This window comes from Choloepus didactylus, chromosome 2, assembly GCF_015220235.1.
Source record: "Choloepus didactylus isolate mChoDid1 chromosome 2, mChoDid1.pri, whole genome shotgun sequence".
Lineage (NCBI taxonomy): Eukaryota > Metazoa > Chordata > Mammalia > Pilosa > Megalonychidae > Choloepus > Choloepus didactylus.
This window is the reverse complement of record NC_051308.1, coordinates 150,500,458-150,513,612: the sequence shown is the minus strand read 5'-3', so window position 1 is coordinate 150,513,612 and position 13,155 is coordinate 150,500,458. Positions and strand designations below refer to the sequence as shown.

The following is a 13,155-nucleotide window of genomic DNA, read 5'->3' as shown; positions in this document are numbered from 1 at the left end:
TGAAAGGGTCTTGGGGAACCTCTAGGGCCCTGCATGATCTGTACTTGGAGAACTGCTGCTTTAAAGAGTATTCCTAAAATCTTGAGTGACTAAAGAGCTGTGAATAATAACAAGCACACTTTTATTTGACTTTGAAAAAAATTGTAGTCTTATACCTCTTTATGTACCCCTGTAAAATTTTCTGAGGTTCAGATACTGCTATGACCCACAATAGCTACCTAGGGAACAAAAATTCAGAACAATATATTTCTGTTTCTTCCTCAAAATTAAGCAGGTAAGGGAGAAGAGGACTATGACTACAAAAATACTGTATATTATAAGTGTAAGTTTAATTTTAGATACATATCCATTTGACCTATCTCTGTTGAGGTACAGTAGGATAACTCAGAACTCAACTGTCAAACTGAGATTCATTATATTTTTTCTCAGTTGAATTAGCAGAAGTCATGCTACATGCTTATTCAATTGATCAGAATCCTAGAGTAAATGTTATATGCACAAACTGTAATTGGTTATTTCAGCAAGAAGATACTTGGAATACTTCTGGAACTATTTCATCAATAATAGTTTTAACTCTAGTCAGGTCAATATGTGGTATCAAAGAAACATGCCCATATTTTTCTTAATTGTACTGATATCTCTTAACACAGGGCTGAATAGATCTTGTTCAATGATGACTTTACAAGAAGTATGGCATAATATTGCTTCATTTACTTGAAATTTATAGTTCTTAAATTTCCAACGTTGTTGAATATAGTCACAGAATGACAAATAAGAAAAAAAAAATGCTCTCTGTAGCAAGAAAAATAAAGCATGGTTTACTGTATACAAGTACACTTTTTTTTGGTGTATATAATATCAGCTCACATTACTCCCCAGTTTAAAACCTCAGTGTCTTCCCATAGCACTTAAAATACTTAGCGTTTTGGCCCCACGTGATCAAGTTTCTGCTTTCCTTTATGACTCATCTCATACCACTTCCCCCTCATTCATCACACACCAGTCACACTGGCATTCTTTCTGCTTCTTGAAGATGCCAATTCCAGGACATTTGTACTTCCTGCTTGATATTCCTGCGTTGCTCTTCATAGATCTTTTCATGGCTGACTCCTTCTTGCTGTTCAGAGCTCAACTCATATATCACCTCCCCAGAAAGGCCTTCTCTGACCATCTCTACCAGATAATAGTTTCTCTATACCTCCCTGCTATAACTAAATTGGCTTGCCTTGTTTTATTTTCTTCATGGTATTATTGATTTCTAAAATAATCTTTAAAATATCTGTTAATTATTATTGTGTAAGTTCCTTGTTAGATGGAACCTTTTCTATTTTCTTCACTGCTAAATCCCCTGCACAAGGTAGACACTGAAATATTCATTGAATGAAAAAATTTTCTAGATACATGAATGCATATATAGGAAATACTTCAGTTCCCTTTGAGGCCAAATGAATAGGTGTTCAAATCAGCCTGTAAGGAAAATCTTTTTAACAACAGCAAATTAACTCCCCATGTATCCCTAAGGAAAGTGTTAGTTCACTGATAATGACCTTGGAAGAAAGGCAATGTTGTTTGGGCTTCCTGTTTCCTCCTAAGTCAAGACCTCATAAAGTAGAAGGTTCTTTTTATTTAAAGTGCTATAAATTTTCTCAACGCCAGAAGTAACCATATTAAAATATTAGAACATAGAAATTATTCCAAAGAGAAATATACAGTCTGACTTTTAGACTCTTTTATAGGATCATGCTAAATATGAAATTGCCTTAAAAAGAAGTTCTTTCAATAGTGAGTAATTTATACTCCTTTGAAAAGGTCTAACATGGCATTTTAATTTCAGAATATATTTTACGACACCCTGCCCAATGGTTCAAATCCAGCCATTATTACTTCTTCCAAATACCATGGTTCCCAGAATTTATGTTCTCAATTAATGATTTCAAGGTAAGTCAAATAAATAATGTATTATCATTAGTGAAACCCATTTTTAATTAAAATCTATCCTTAGAACTAAAAATAAAAAAATGTTAGAACTTAATAAATAAATGTTTTTAAGGCCTCACCTATAGGCTCACTTGTTTTTACATTCTTTCTTTGTATATTTGAGTGCCTGGCTATTCAATTTTTTTTGTGAGAGCCTGTGCCCCTGTAAGCATACCTCTTTTTAGAGAACATATCATGGGGAGTGAATATGAATGCCAGGTGAGAGAGTTTGATAGCAGAGGAGATGGAAGCCCTTAGGGGTAAACAAACCTCCCAAAGTGATCTGTACCACATACACTGACACTAGGAGTCAAATGCAATTAACTGTTTCTTAGAAGCTTATTGAATGCTTCTTATATGTCTAACATTATGTTAGATATTGGGGGAGGTTAAAAAAAGAATCATGGTACCTCCCTTAATAGGAGGTTTAGATCCTGGGGGGAAAGGAGGAAATCAACACATGACTCATTGAACAGAACGGTAAAATTGGAGATAATCAAGGGCTAGCGTATATGATGTAGAATGTGCAGTGATTTTCCAACTTTAGTAAATGTAAAATTCACCTGGGTTATTTATTGAAAATAAATATTATCAGTTCCTGTTCTCACATTCTGATCTTTAAGAGGATTTAGATTGGGCCCAGGAATCTGAAGCCTATTTTTAAACTTTTTGTTATGGAATTTTAAAAACATACCCTGGAGAAAACAGAATAATTTCTTATCTACCCACCACCCAGCTTCAACAGTTTTCAACATTTTACAGTTGGATGTTTCAGTTCAGTTTAGTCTGTTTCAGTTATCTACCACTGTATAACAAAGCATCTCAAAATTTAGTGGCTTAAAATGACAACCATTTTATTATCTTTCACTATTCTGTGGGTTGACTGGGCTCAGCTGGGTGATTCTTCTCCACCTGATACCAGTTGGGGCTGCAGTTATCTGGTGGTTCAAGATGGCTCGTTTAACTTTGGATGATTGGTATGTCCAGAAAGCTGGGCTTAGCTGGGACCTCTGGGCCCCTTTTTGTCCCCATGTACTCTCAGGGCCTCCCCCTTTCCATGTGTTCTCTCCATATAATCTTTCTGGTCTCTATAGCAGGGTAGCCTGACTTCTCCTAAAAGCAAGCAGGAACTGCCATAGCGTCACTTCTGCTGCTTTCTTTTGGTTAATGTGAGTCACAAGCCAGCTCAGATTCAGTATAGGAGGGAACTAATCAAAGGCATGAATTCCAGGAGTTGTGGTTCATTGCGCCCTATTTGGAGACTAGCTATCACACTGCCATCTTTTTTTTTCATGCATTATTTAAAATCAAATATTAGACAAATATCATTTTACTCAGAAGTACTTTTGTGTATATCTCTGACAGACAAGGACTTTTTACAATAATCACTGTGATCTTAGGGAGCAGTTCACAAGACCGCCCTCACTTCTGACACCATTTACAAGTTTGGAGGGGTCCCAAGAGTAACCTCAGTTTCAGTAATTTGCTAGAAGGACTCACAGAATTCACTGAAAGTTGTTATACTTATGGTTATTGTTTATTACAGAGAAACAATACAGATTAAAATCAGCCAAGGGAAAAGGTGCATGGGGCAGAGTCCAGGAGGGTTTAAATGCAGAGCTTCTGGTTGCCCTCTCCCCATGGAGTCATGGACAGCCTTAACTCCTCCTAGCAACACTGTATGACAGCATGCACAGAGCATTGTCAACTGGGGAAGCACACTTGAGCTTTGGTGTCCAGAGTTTTTATTGGGGCTTGATCATGTAGAATGATTAACTGCCTACATGGCTGACATTTAGCCTCTAGCCCTTCAAGAGGAAGAATAGATACCACATAGCTCAAAGCCCCAACCATAAAACACATTGTTAGACTATCTAGTGTGACCCAAGGCCCCCAGGTAAACAAAGACACCCTTATCAGGCAGGAAATTACAACAGCCTAGAGGTTACTTCCCAGAAGCCAAAGACAAAGCCCCAACTCCTTGGTTAAGAGTATTTCTTTACTAACAATCACACAGCCATTAGCAAAATTAATAAAATGGACAATTTTTTAATATTATCTAATAAACATCTAATCTTCAAATTCTTTTTACTCTTTCAATTGTTTTTATATAGCTCATTTGTCTGAACCAGGAGCCAAACAATGCCCACACATTGTATTTGATTGTTATATGACTTTTTAAATCTACAATAGTCCTTTTTTTTAAACTCCACCTATTTCTTGAAGAAATTTGGTCATGTGTCCTGAGCATTTTGGACTTGACTGATTACTTCATTGTGGTGGTATTTAGCTTGTTCCTCTGACCCGTTTCTCCTAATTCACAAGTGCTGTTGATCTAGAGGCTTGATTAGATTCAGTTTTATTTTGACAAGAATACTTAATATGTGTTGCTGTGTATTTGCAATTGCATCACCTCAGGAAACACATAATGTCTAGTTCTTCCAGTTCTAGTAGTGTTAACACTCATCAGTGGGCTCACAGGTTTTCAGCCTACCCAAAATTTCCTAAAAACCTCTCACCAAATAATTTTCACACCCTTTGATGATCATTGCCTAGGTCCATTTTTTCATTGGGGTGTGTAATATGGTGATTTTGATTCTATCATATGTTTATGCCTTTATTAATTGGAATTATTGTATAAAGAACTTTTCCACATCTGCTGTTTGGTTATTCTGAAGAGCAGTTCTCACAAGAATACCAAGATAAATGTTTGATTCTTTTCCCTTATTAATCAACTTTAGTAATGAATTATACCATAGAAACCTCCAATGATGACCAATGAGAAGATGTTTTTGTGTCTCATTATAAGATCATGATTTTTATATAAATTTGATATGAATCAATTACAGTAATTTTTTTGATAACTAAATTGTCCCATATTAGGCAAGTGGGACCACTTCAAATTGGCTCCTGTGTCCTTTTGACATGCGCCTCTTAGACTGTGATAGCTTGCTTCCATAATGACCCAGGTTTATTTTTTATTTCCTGTCCCAGATATGAAATCAGTCATTTATCTAAGGAAATTTGTCTCCTTTTAGTAGGAAATGGTATTTAAAGACCACAATCTGGGTGTCAAAGTGATCAATTTACTGGTTTTCATTGTTTTTAGATCTTTTCTTTGGACATACATATTTCTTAGAAAGAAAAAGATGAATTATGACTTCATACTTATATTTACAAAGCAAATTTAAGGCTACAAGGTTTTACTTCTGTGATTTTATGTAGAACATTTATGTGGCTCCAAGTCAAAATGCTAAAATGAGATACATTCAGAGAAATCTTACACATCTCTCTGTCCCCTCTTGCTTGCTTCTTCCCTCCCCAGGAAATCATTGATTAGTTTTTGGTTTAACTTTCTATTATTTCTTCCTTAAAATATCAGCAAAAATGCTTATGTCTCCCCCTTCTTAAACAAAAGATAACATACTCTAATACTATTTTCCACCCTTGCTTGTTTTTCCTCTTAGCAATATATCCTGGCAATTACTCCAAATCAGTATGTAGAGATTATTTCCATTTCTAATAACTGCATAGCACACCATTGTGTGGCTATACCATAATTTCTTCAAACAGTTCCCCAATGATGGATATTTTTTTTCATTAAAAAATTTTGCCTCTAGTTTTTTCTATTACAAATAATGTTGCAATCACCTGATGAATATGTTACTTCCTACTTCTGCAAGTATATTTTTGGGTTGAGGGATCTGCAGTCTCCAGAAGCATCCCAGTGATTTTGATGGTTTAGAGCCATATTTTGAGAAATGCTTTTACAGAGCAGTGTCTTTCAAATTGTGGATAGGGACTCATTAATAAATCATGAAATCAATTTAGTGAATTTCAAATCAGAATTTTTAAAAGTGAAATAGAATGGAATTGAACTGAAAATATCAGTACACACTATATTAAAAGTAGGGGCTGTTTCAGTTATCATGTGAGCATGACTGTGGCCTTGGGTCGTGATGTAAAATGTACTTCTTAGTCTGGACTGTGGTCAAAAAAGTTTGTGCAACACTGATACAAAATTTAAGTTCTATAGTGGGTTCTGGGGACTGGCTGTCAAGAAATGGATAAACTATTGTTAGATGGAATATTAGGGAAGGCTTCCAGATGGGGGTAATACTTGGGTGGAGATTTGAATAGGCATTGAGAAGGCAGGATAGTTTTTACAAGTGTGAAGTATGTATGGGAAATAGAAAGGAAGAATTGAAAAAAATAAAGTCAGGAAAGCGGAAATGCATAAAATGTGTTTGCAAACAGTGAGGGCTCCAACCTGACTAGGGCAGAAATTGGGAGTTGTAACTGTCCACTGTCCCTCTTGCACTTTCAAAAGCCAAAGATTTAATTTATTGTTAGATAAGTGGAAAATATTAATTATTCTCTTAATTTAAATTAGGCTTTAAAACATCTCTTTACCAGTCACAGCACTGGCATTGGAAGAAAAGGATGTCGATTAACAGCAGAAGATCTTGAAGCTCACATTTATGTCTTTTCTCAGCCAGGAGCATTAAGTGGTCCAATTAACCATTACCGAAATATCTTCAGGTCAGTATAATTTCTTTTTATTAAATAAAGTACTTCAACTTGATCCTAAAGAGCCAATATTTTGTTTTTAATGTTAAGTTACTCCTTATCCAAAGACTCAAATGAAGTATTCTGACTATTTAGTAAATTGCATAATCTTTTTTATAGAAAATTTCAAATACATGGAAAACCAGAAAAAATAGTGTAAAGAACTCCCCTGTAGTTGTCACTCGTTTTATCCATAACTCCATTCACTTCCTCTCTCCCTTTGGATTATTTTGAATAGATGTATATTTTTAGTTATGTTTTTAATGATTGTTTATTCATTCAAGAAATATTACTAAGCTTTTTCTATGTACTAGGTTATGCTAGCACTCAGAATATAGTAATGAGTAAAACTAGACAAGTTCCTGATCTCACAAGGCTTGTATTCTAGTGGGAGGATCAGACATTAATCAAATAACCATAGCAATGAATGCATGATTATAATTATAAACTAACACAAAAGCTTTGAAAGAAAGGTATAGGGTTCTAAGAAAATGTGGTACAAAAGAGCCTTACCTAGACTGGGGTGGAGGAAGAAGACTTCTCTGATGAATGATGATTGAAGAAAGAAATGAAGGATGAGTTAGGTGTTGACTAGACAAGGTTTGTTGGGTGTGGGGAGACTAGTATTCCAGGAAAAGGAAATCACATTTACCAAGGCTGTGTGGAAGGATGGAGGACTGTGGTTTCAAGTAACCCAATAAAAACCAGAGCAGCTGAAGCATAGAAAGTGATGGTGGGATGAAGCGCCTACCTTGAAGAGGTTACATTTAAGCTACATGCATGATACTGGAATTCTCTGGACATAAATTATATTTTTAAATGGCCTTAAGCTGGTAACACTCCCTAGGAATCCCAGCAGAAACAAAGACTTCTCTGGAAGATACATCTCAACTCAGACCTCACAATAGTCCCACACATAAAGTTCCCTGAAGACGAGTTCTTAATCCAAATTACAGAAAACACCAGTCCACCATTAATGAGAGTTGGCATACAATTGCAGCATAAGTCATAATTTCACATAATAGAACTAATAGAGGCTTTAATGTATGTTTAAGTAATTAAATATATAAAAGAAAGAATTTAAAAACATGAGAAAAGAATAAGATGATATCAAGAAAGACTGGAAAGAGCTGAAAAAGAGCCAGAAATTTCTAGCAATGAAAAATATGGCCATTGAAATCTAAAATTCTATACATGAGTTAAATAGAAGATCAGATACCCTAAAGAGAGAATTTGAACTGGAAAATGGATCTAAGAAAATTACCCAAAATGTAGCTTATAGATATAAAGAAATATAAATATAAAAGATAGGTTATGTTAGCTATGAAGGATAGAATTAGAAATCCCATGCATACATACACACACACACATACACAGAATAGATTTCCAGAAAGAAAGCAAAGAATGAAAGAAAGGTACTATTTGAAGAGATAGTAGCCAAGAATTTTTTTAGTAAAATAGTAGAAACAGAATGTATACTTTTCAAACTAGTAGAGGGGAACAAGAAAACTGTCAATTCAAAAGAAGGTAGGAATGGAAAAAAAGAAGCAAAGCAGGGTAAATAGAAAGTACAAAATTAGATGACAAACAATTTCAGTATGTCAGTAATCAAAATTGATATATTAAACTTGCCAGTTAAAAGAGAATATGAGATTGGATTTTTAAAAACCCAGGTGTTTGGTGTTCACAGGCACAATTAAAGCATTAAAGTAAGAAGATATAAAAAGATTATAGCAAGTGTTAGTCTAAATGAGACCAAATCCCTCAGGCTCTTTGTTTGAATACAGAATCCTAGTGGAATCATGGGATTATATGAATGAAGGGAGAAAAGGTAAATTCCAAACCTTCTGTTTTTACTAAAAACGACAGCAACAACAACAACAAAACTTACAAATATGTTTATCTTCAGCAAATAGAGATGTTAATTTGTAGGTAACAATTTATTGAGCAAAGTAATGATTAGAAAGACAGATAGACATTGGATACATTTTATAGGATATAGCAACAATGTCTGAAGTCCAGGTTTTATGGTTTGTTGTTGTTACTTTTTTTTTTTTTTCAAATAATATTTGCAAAAACAGTTGTTATGAGAGAAAATCAGAGAGGAATGCACATTTTCATACTGGTCCCAATTTTGGACAGGAGACTAAGAATGATAGCTTAAAAAATGTTCTCAACTTATTCCTTTATCAGAGCAAGTTTTATGATGCAGAATAGTATGTTTAAATTAGCTATAAGGAAAGAGAGAAAATATTCTCATCTTTCTGAGGTTCTTTTTCTAATAATTGTTTATCAAGAGGACCTGTATTCCCAAGAGTAAGCACTAGGATTCTGTTAATTAGCATGGAGAAGAAAAAAGCAGGCCTGTGAAATTCAAAGCTCACAATATGATGAAGGCAAAAGACAGTTTATAACCAGACTGTTGTAGATTAAGTTTAGGTGAATTAAGTCACACCTGACCTTCAAGAAGCTCAAATGACCCCCTCTGAGCAGTTCATTATGTAGGATAATCAAAGCCAAGTGCATTTTCTAAAACAGGGTTATATGATATATAATAAGATTACAAATAAATAAACTACACTGTAATAGTCAGGCATGAGAACAGCCCTTGTTTGTCACCCTAAGCATCCCCAGGACAATAGCCTGGTCCAAGGACTTTCCTAAATTTGGAACTGAGAAACCATAATGAACTGGGGCTCAGACTTGCTTATAGGACCTAACCTGTAAAAAGGTTAAGTCTAAGCTTGTAACAAAGCATAAAAAAATAAAGCAAAATGGACAGACTTACAAGGAGAAATGGACAAATCAACAATTACAGTGGGAGATTTTTAACCACCTCTTTCAGTAATCAATCAACCTCAAAAAATTAATAAGGATATAGAAGATCTGAACAAGCCAATTAACATTTGGTATAATGAATGGTTCTAGAACTCTTGATGGAACAATTAGAAAATACACATTCTTTTCAGTCACATTGGAATGTTGACAAAAATTGGAATACAAAACAAGTCTTAACCAATACCAAAGAATTAATATCATATAGATTATTATCCCTGAACACAATATAATTAGAAATTGATAACTTTTTAATAGGTATCTGTGCCAGAAGTTTGAAAAACATTTCTAAATAACTCATGGGCCAAAGAAAAAAATTAAAATGGGAATTAGTAAAAACAGAACAAAACGATAACATCAAAATATTTGGAATACAGTTAAAATAATATTTAGGAAGAACTATATAGCTTTACATGCTTATGTTAGAAAAGGAGATTGGAAAATAGTGAGCTGAGTCTAATTGTAAACAAAAATAAATTGGGGAGGAAGTAATTTAAATTAGATAAAAGCAGAAATTAAACAATAGGAAACAAAGACAATAAAATCAACAAAACTAAAAGTAGGTTCTTTGAAAAGACTATTAAAAGAGATAAACTTTTGGTAAGATTGTTCATGAGAAAATGAAGGCACAAATAAACAATATTAAAAATCAGAAAGTAGACACAACTACCAACAGATATTAAAATATAAAACTTAACATTAACAGATTTGCTAACTTTGACAAATTGGGCAGTTTTCTAGAAAATCAAAACTTACCCCAAACTGACTCATGAAGAAATAGAAAACCTGAATATATCTATACCATTAAATAAATTGTATCATTAATTTAAAACCTATTTGTGAAAACACATGTACCCATACAAATAGAACCACACATACAAATAGGCCTAGATGGTATTACAGATAAGTTCTACCACAGAAAATCCTACTCTTCCACAGCGTTTTTCAGACATTACAAAAATAGGGCACATGCTTTTATGAGGCTAGTATAACTTTCATATCAAAATAAGACAGAGATTGTATAAGATGGGAAAATTACAGGTCAATTTAGCTTATAAACATAGATCCACATATCCAAAATAAAATATTATCAAACTGAAGCCAGGACGCATTAAAAAAATTAAGCCAAGGATGGTCTAGCATAAGCAAATCCATTACTTCATTATATTAACAGATTAAAGGGGAAATGTGACCATGTAAATAGATTAAGAAAAAAGCATTTAATAAAATTCAACATACATTCTTGCAACATCTCTTAATAATTTAGAAATAGGTCTCAAATAGGACAGAGGAGCCTGGTTCTGCTGAAGAGATTTTCTGGGCAACTGACCTTTGTTTTACTCAATTGCCCAAGGAAAAAAAAAAATGTATTGAGGTTGTGTTGCACCAGTTATTTGCACCTGGTGAGCTGTCAGGCTCCAAAAAGATTCTCCAGAAGAGTCAGGGAGGATTCAGGGTCAAGAGGATACAAAGCCTTCATTACAAGGGAAAAATTCTCACTTTGTGATACTGTTCACAGTTGTATTTCCATGGGAAAATTTGGGGAACTTGGTAAGTCTTAACTTCTATCTGAGAGAATGATACATCTCCTGCTTTAAGAAACCATTTTAAGTTTTCTTTTCCTTTGCCATTAAACTTGATATTCTGTCTGTTCTTATCTTTCTGTTAAACATATTCTGGTTCTATTATGACAACAATGCAGAAGGAAACTTATGTCTACCAAAAGCCTATAGTAAACATTATACTTTGTGATGAAACACTAGAAACATCCCCTTTAAAAATCAAGAACAACACAAGCTTGTCTGCTATAATTATTTCTCTTCATGACTCTATTGGAAGTCTTGGCTAGCATTTAAGAATAAGGAAAGCAAGCACACAGAAGGAGTGTAAGAATTGGGAAAGTAAAAAACTAAACCATGACAATTCATGGGTATTATGGTTATATATTTAGAATAACCAGAAGAATCTACAAAAATATTAGAACTAATAAAACAGCTCGGTAAAGTTGATGTCTGTAAGTTCAATATACAAAAATTTGTTGTGTTCTTATAAACTAGCAGCAGTTAGAAAACATATTTCTTAAACAGATACTTTGATAATATCAACAAAAAATAGATACATGGGAATAACTCTATCAAAAGATGACCCATACGGATTATCAAAATTTATTGGAAGACTAAAAAAAATGGGTTTGGTGCAGTTGCCATTTACCAACCAGTAGAGAATTATTTCAGTGTTTTAACAATTGAAAGAGACTTGCTGGTGTGCGTCACTGAAAATCAGCCCTAGTTTATCATGTTCATGAGTGGAAAACTTAGATATCATAATGCTGTTTATTTCTTCCCAAATTAATCTATAAATTCAATGCAAGTTCAATGAAAATCATAAGAAAATTTTTTCACGAAAACTGACAAGCTGATTCTAAAATTTCTATGGGAGTGCATAGGACCACTGAATGGCCCAGATAATTTTAAAGAAAGGAGTAGGTGGGAGACTAACACAGCTAGAAATCAAGACCTATAATAAGGTTACAAAATTAAGAGAATATAGTCTCGACTCTGAAAAGGCAAATAGGCTAATGGAACAGAGAAGAAAGTTCAAAAACAGAACCATGTATATGGGAACTTGATATGACAGACTGCATTTTAAACCAGTGATAAAAAGATTCAATAAATTTTGCTGGAACAATTGGATATCCATATAGAATAAAACAAAATTAGGCCATCTTTTACCAAACCAAAAATAAACTTTATGGAAATGAAAAAACCTAAATGTAATAAGCAAAACTTCCAACTGTCTAGAAGAAAATTTAACAGAATACTTTCATGACCTAAGAGTGGGAAGGATTTCTTAAATAAGACACAAACAGTTCCAATTGGGAAGGGGATTGATAAATTCACCTTAAAATCACAAATGTCTGTGCATCATAAGATATCACAAAATGGAAGCCAGCCTCAGATGGGGAGAAGTTATTTGCAATACATAATTAATCATAAATTAATATTCAGAACTTATAAAGAATGCCTCCAAATCCATAAGGAAAAGGTAGCCCAGTTGAAAAATGGGTAAAAGATAGGAAAAGGCAATTTGCAGAAGAGGTATCCAAATGGTCAATAAACACATGAAAAGATGCTCAACTTTACTAGTAATCAAGTAGAGAATATAGATTTTACTGCATGTGCACAAGTGACATGTACAAGAATGTTTTTAGTATTATTTGAATTATCAAAATAATTGGAAAAATGTAAATGTCTGTTAGGAAAATGGTTCAGTTGTGGTATAGTCATATGATGGAATTCTATACAGGAGTGAAAATGAACTAGAACTATAGACCTAAAATAACAATGGCATAAACAAGATAGAAATAAATTTCTCTCATAAGTAAAAGTCCTGATTGGCATGGTGTCTGTGCTCCATGAAATCATCAGAGTTGTCATGGCACTCTCTGGTCAAAGACCTAAATATTTTTTGCCTTATTCTGCCATTGCTAAGGTATGATTCTGTCCTTGAATGTGTGACCCAAGATGGCTTACCACTAGGTTGCATTTCAGTCAGTGGAATGTGGGAAAAAGGAAGGCAGGAGCATGTTGGGCACAACCAAAACATTGAACACATTATTTCTCATAACCTACATATCATCACCTAGTTGCAAGAGGCCTGGGAAAGGTAGTCTTTATTCTGGGTAGCTGGAAACTGGATTTTCTATTACCATAGTGGAAGGGAAGAAGGTTTTGGGAGAACCTACCAGTCTCTACCACCTCAGGTAAATGAAAA

The 13,155-nt window shown here is 34.0% G+C and overlaps 1 protein-coding gene across 1 annotated transcript in view; it reads left to right on the top strand.

Annotated features, from left to right (window-relative positions):
• Positions 1-13,155, top strand: part of EPHX4 (epoxide hydrolase 4) — a 35,282-nt gene that overhangs the window by 18,132 nt on the left and 3,995 nt on the right. The window contains exons 5-6 of the mRNA XM_037826655.1: positions 1,835-1,938; positions 6,371-6,519. Coding sequence (XP_037682583.1) covers positions 1,835-1,938; positions 6,371-6,519 — 253 coding nt within the window. The remainder of the gene's footprint in view (positions 1-1,834; positions 1,939-6,370; positions 6,520-13,155) is intronic.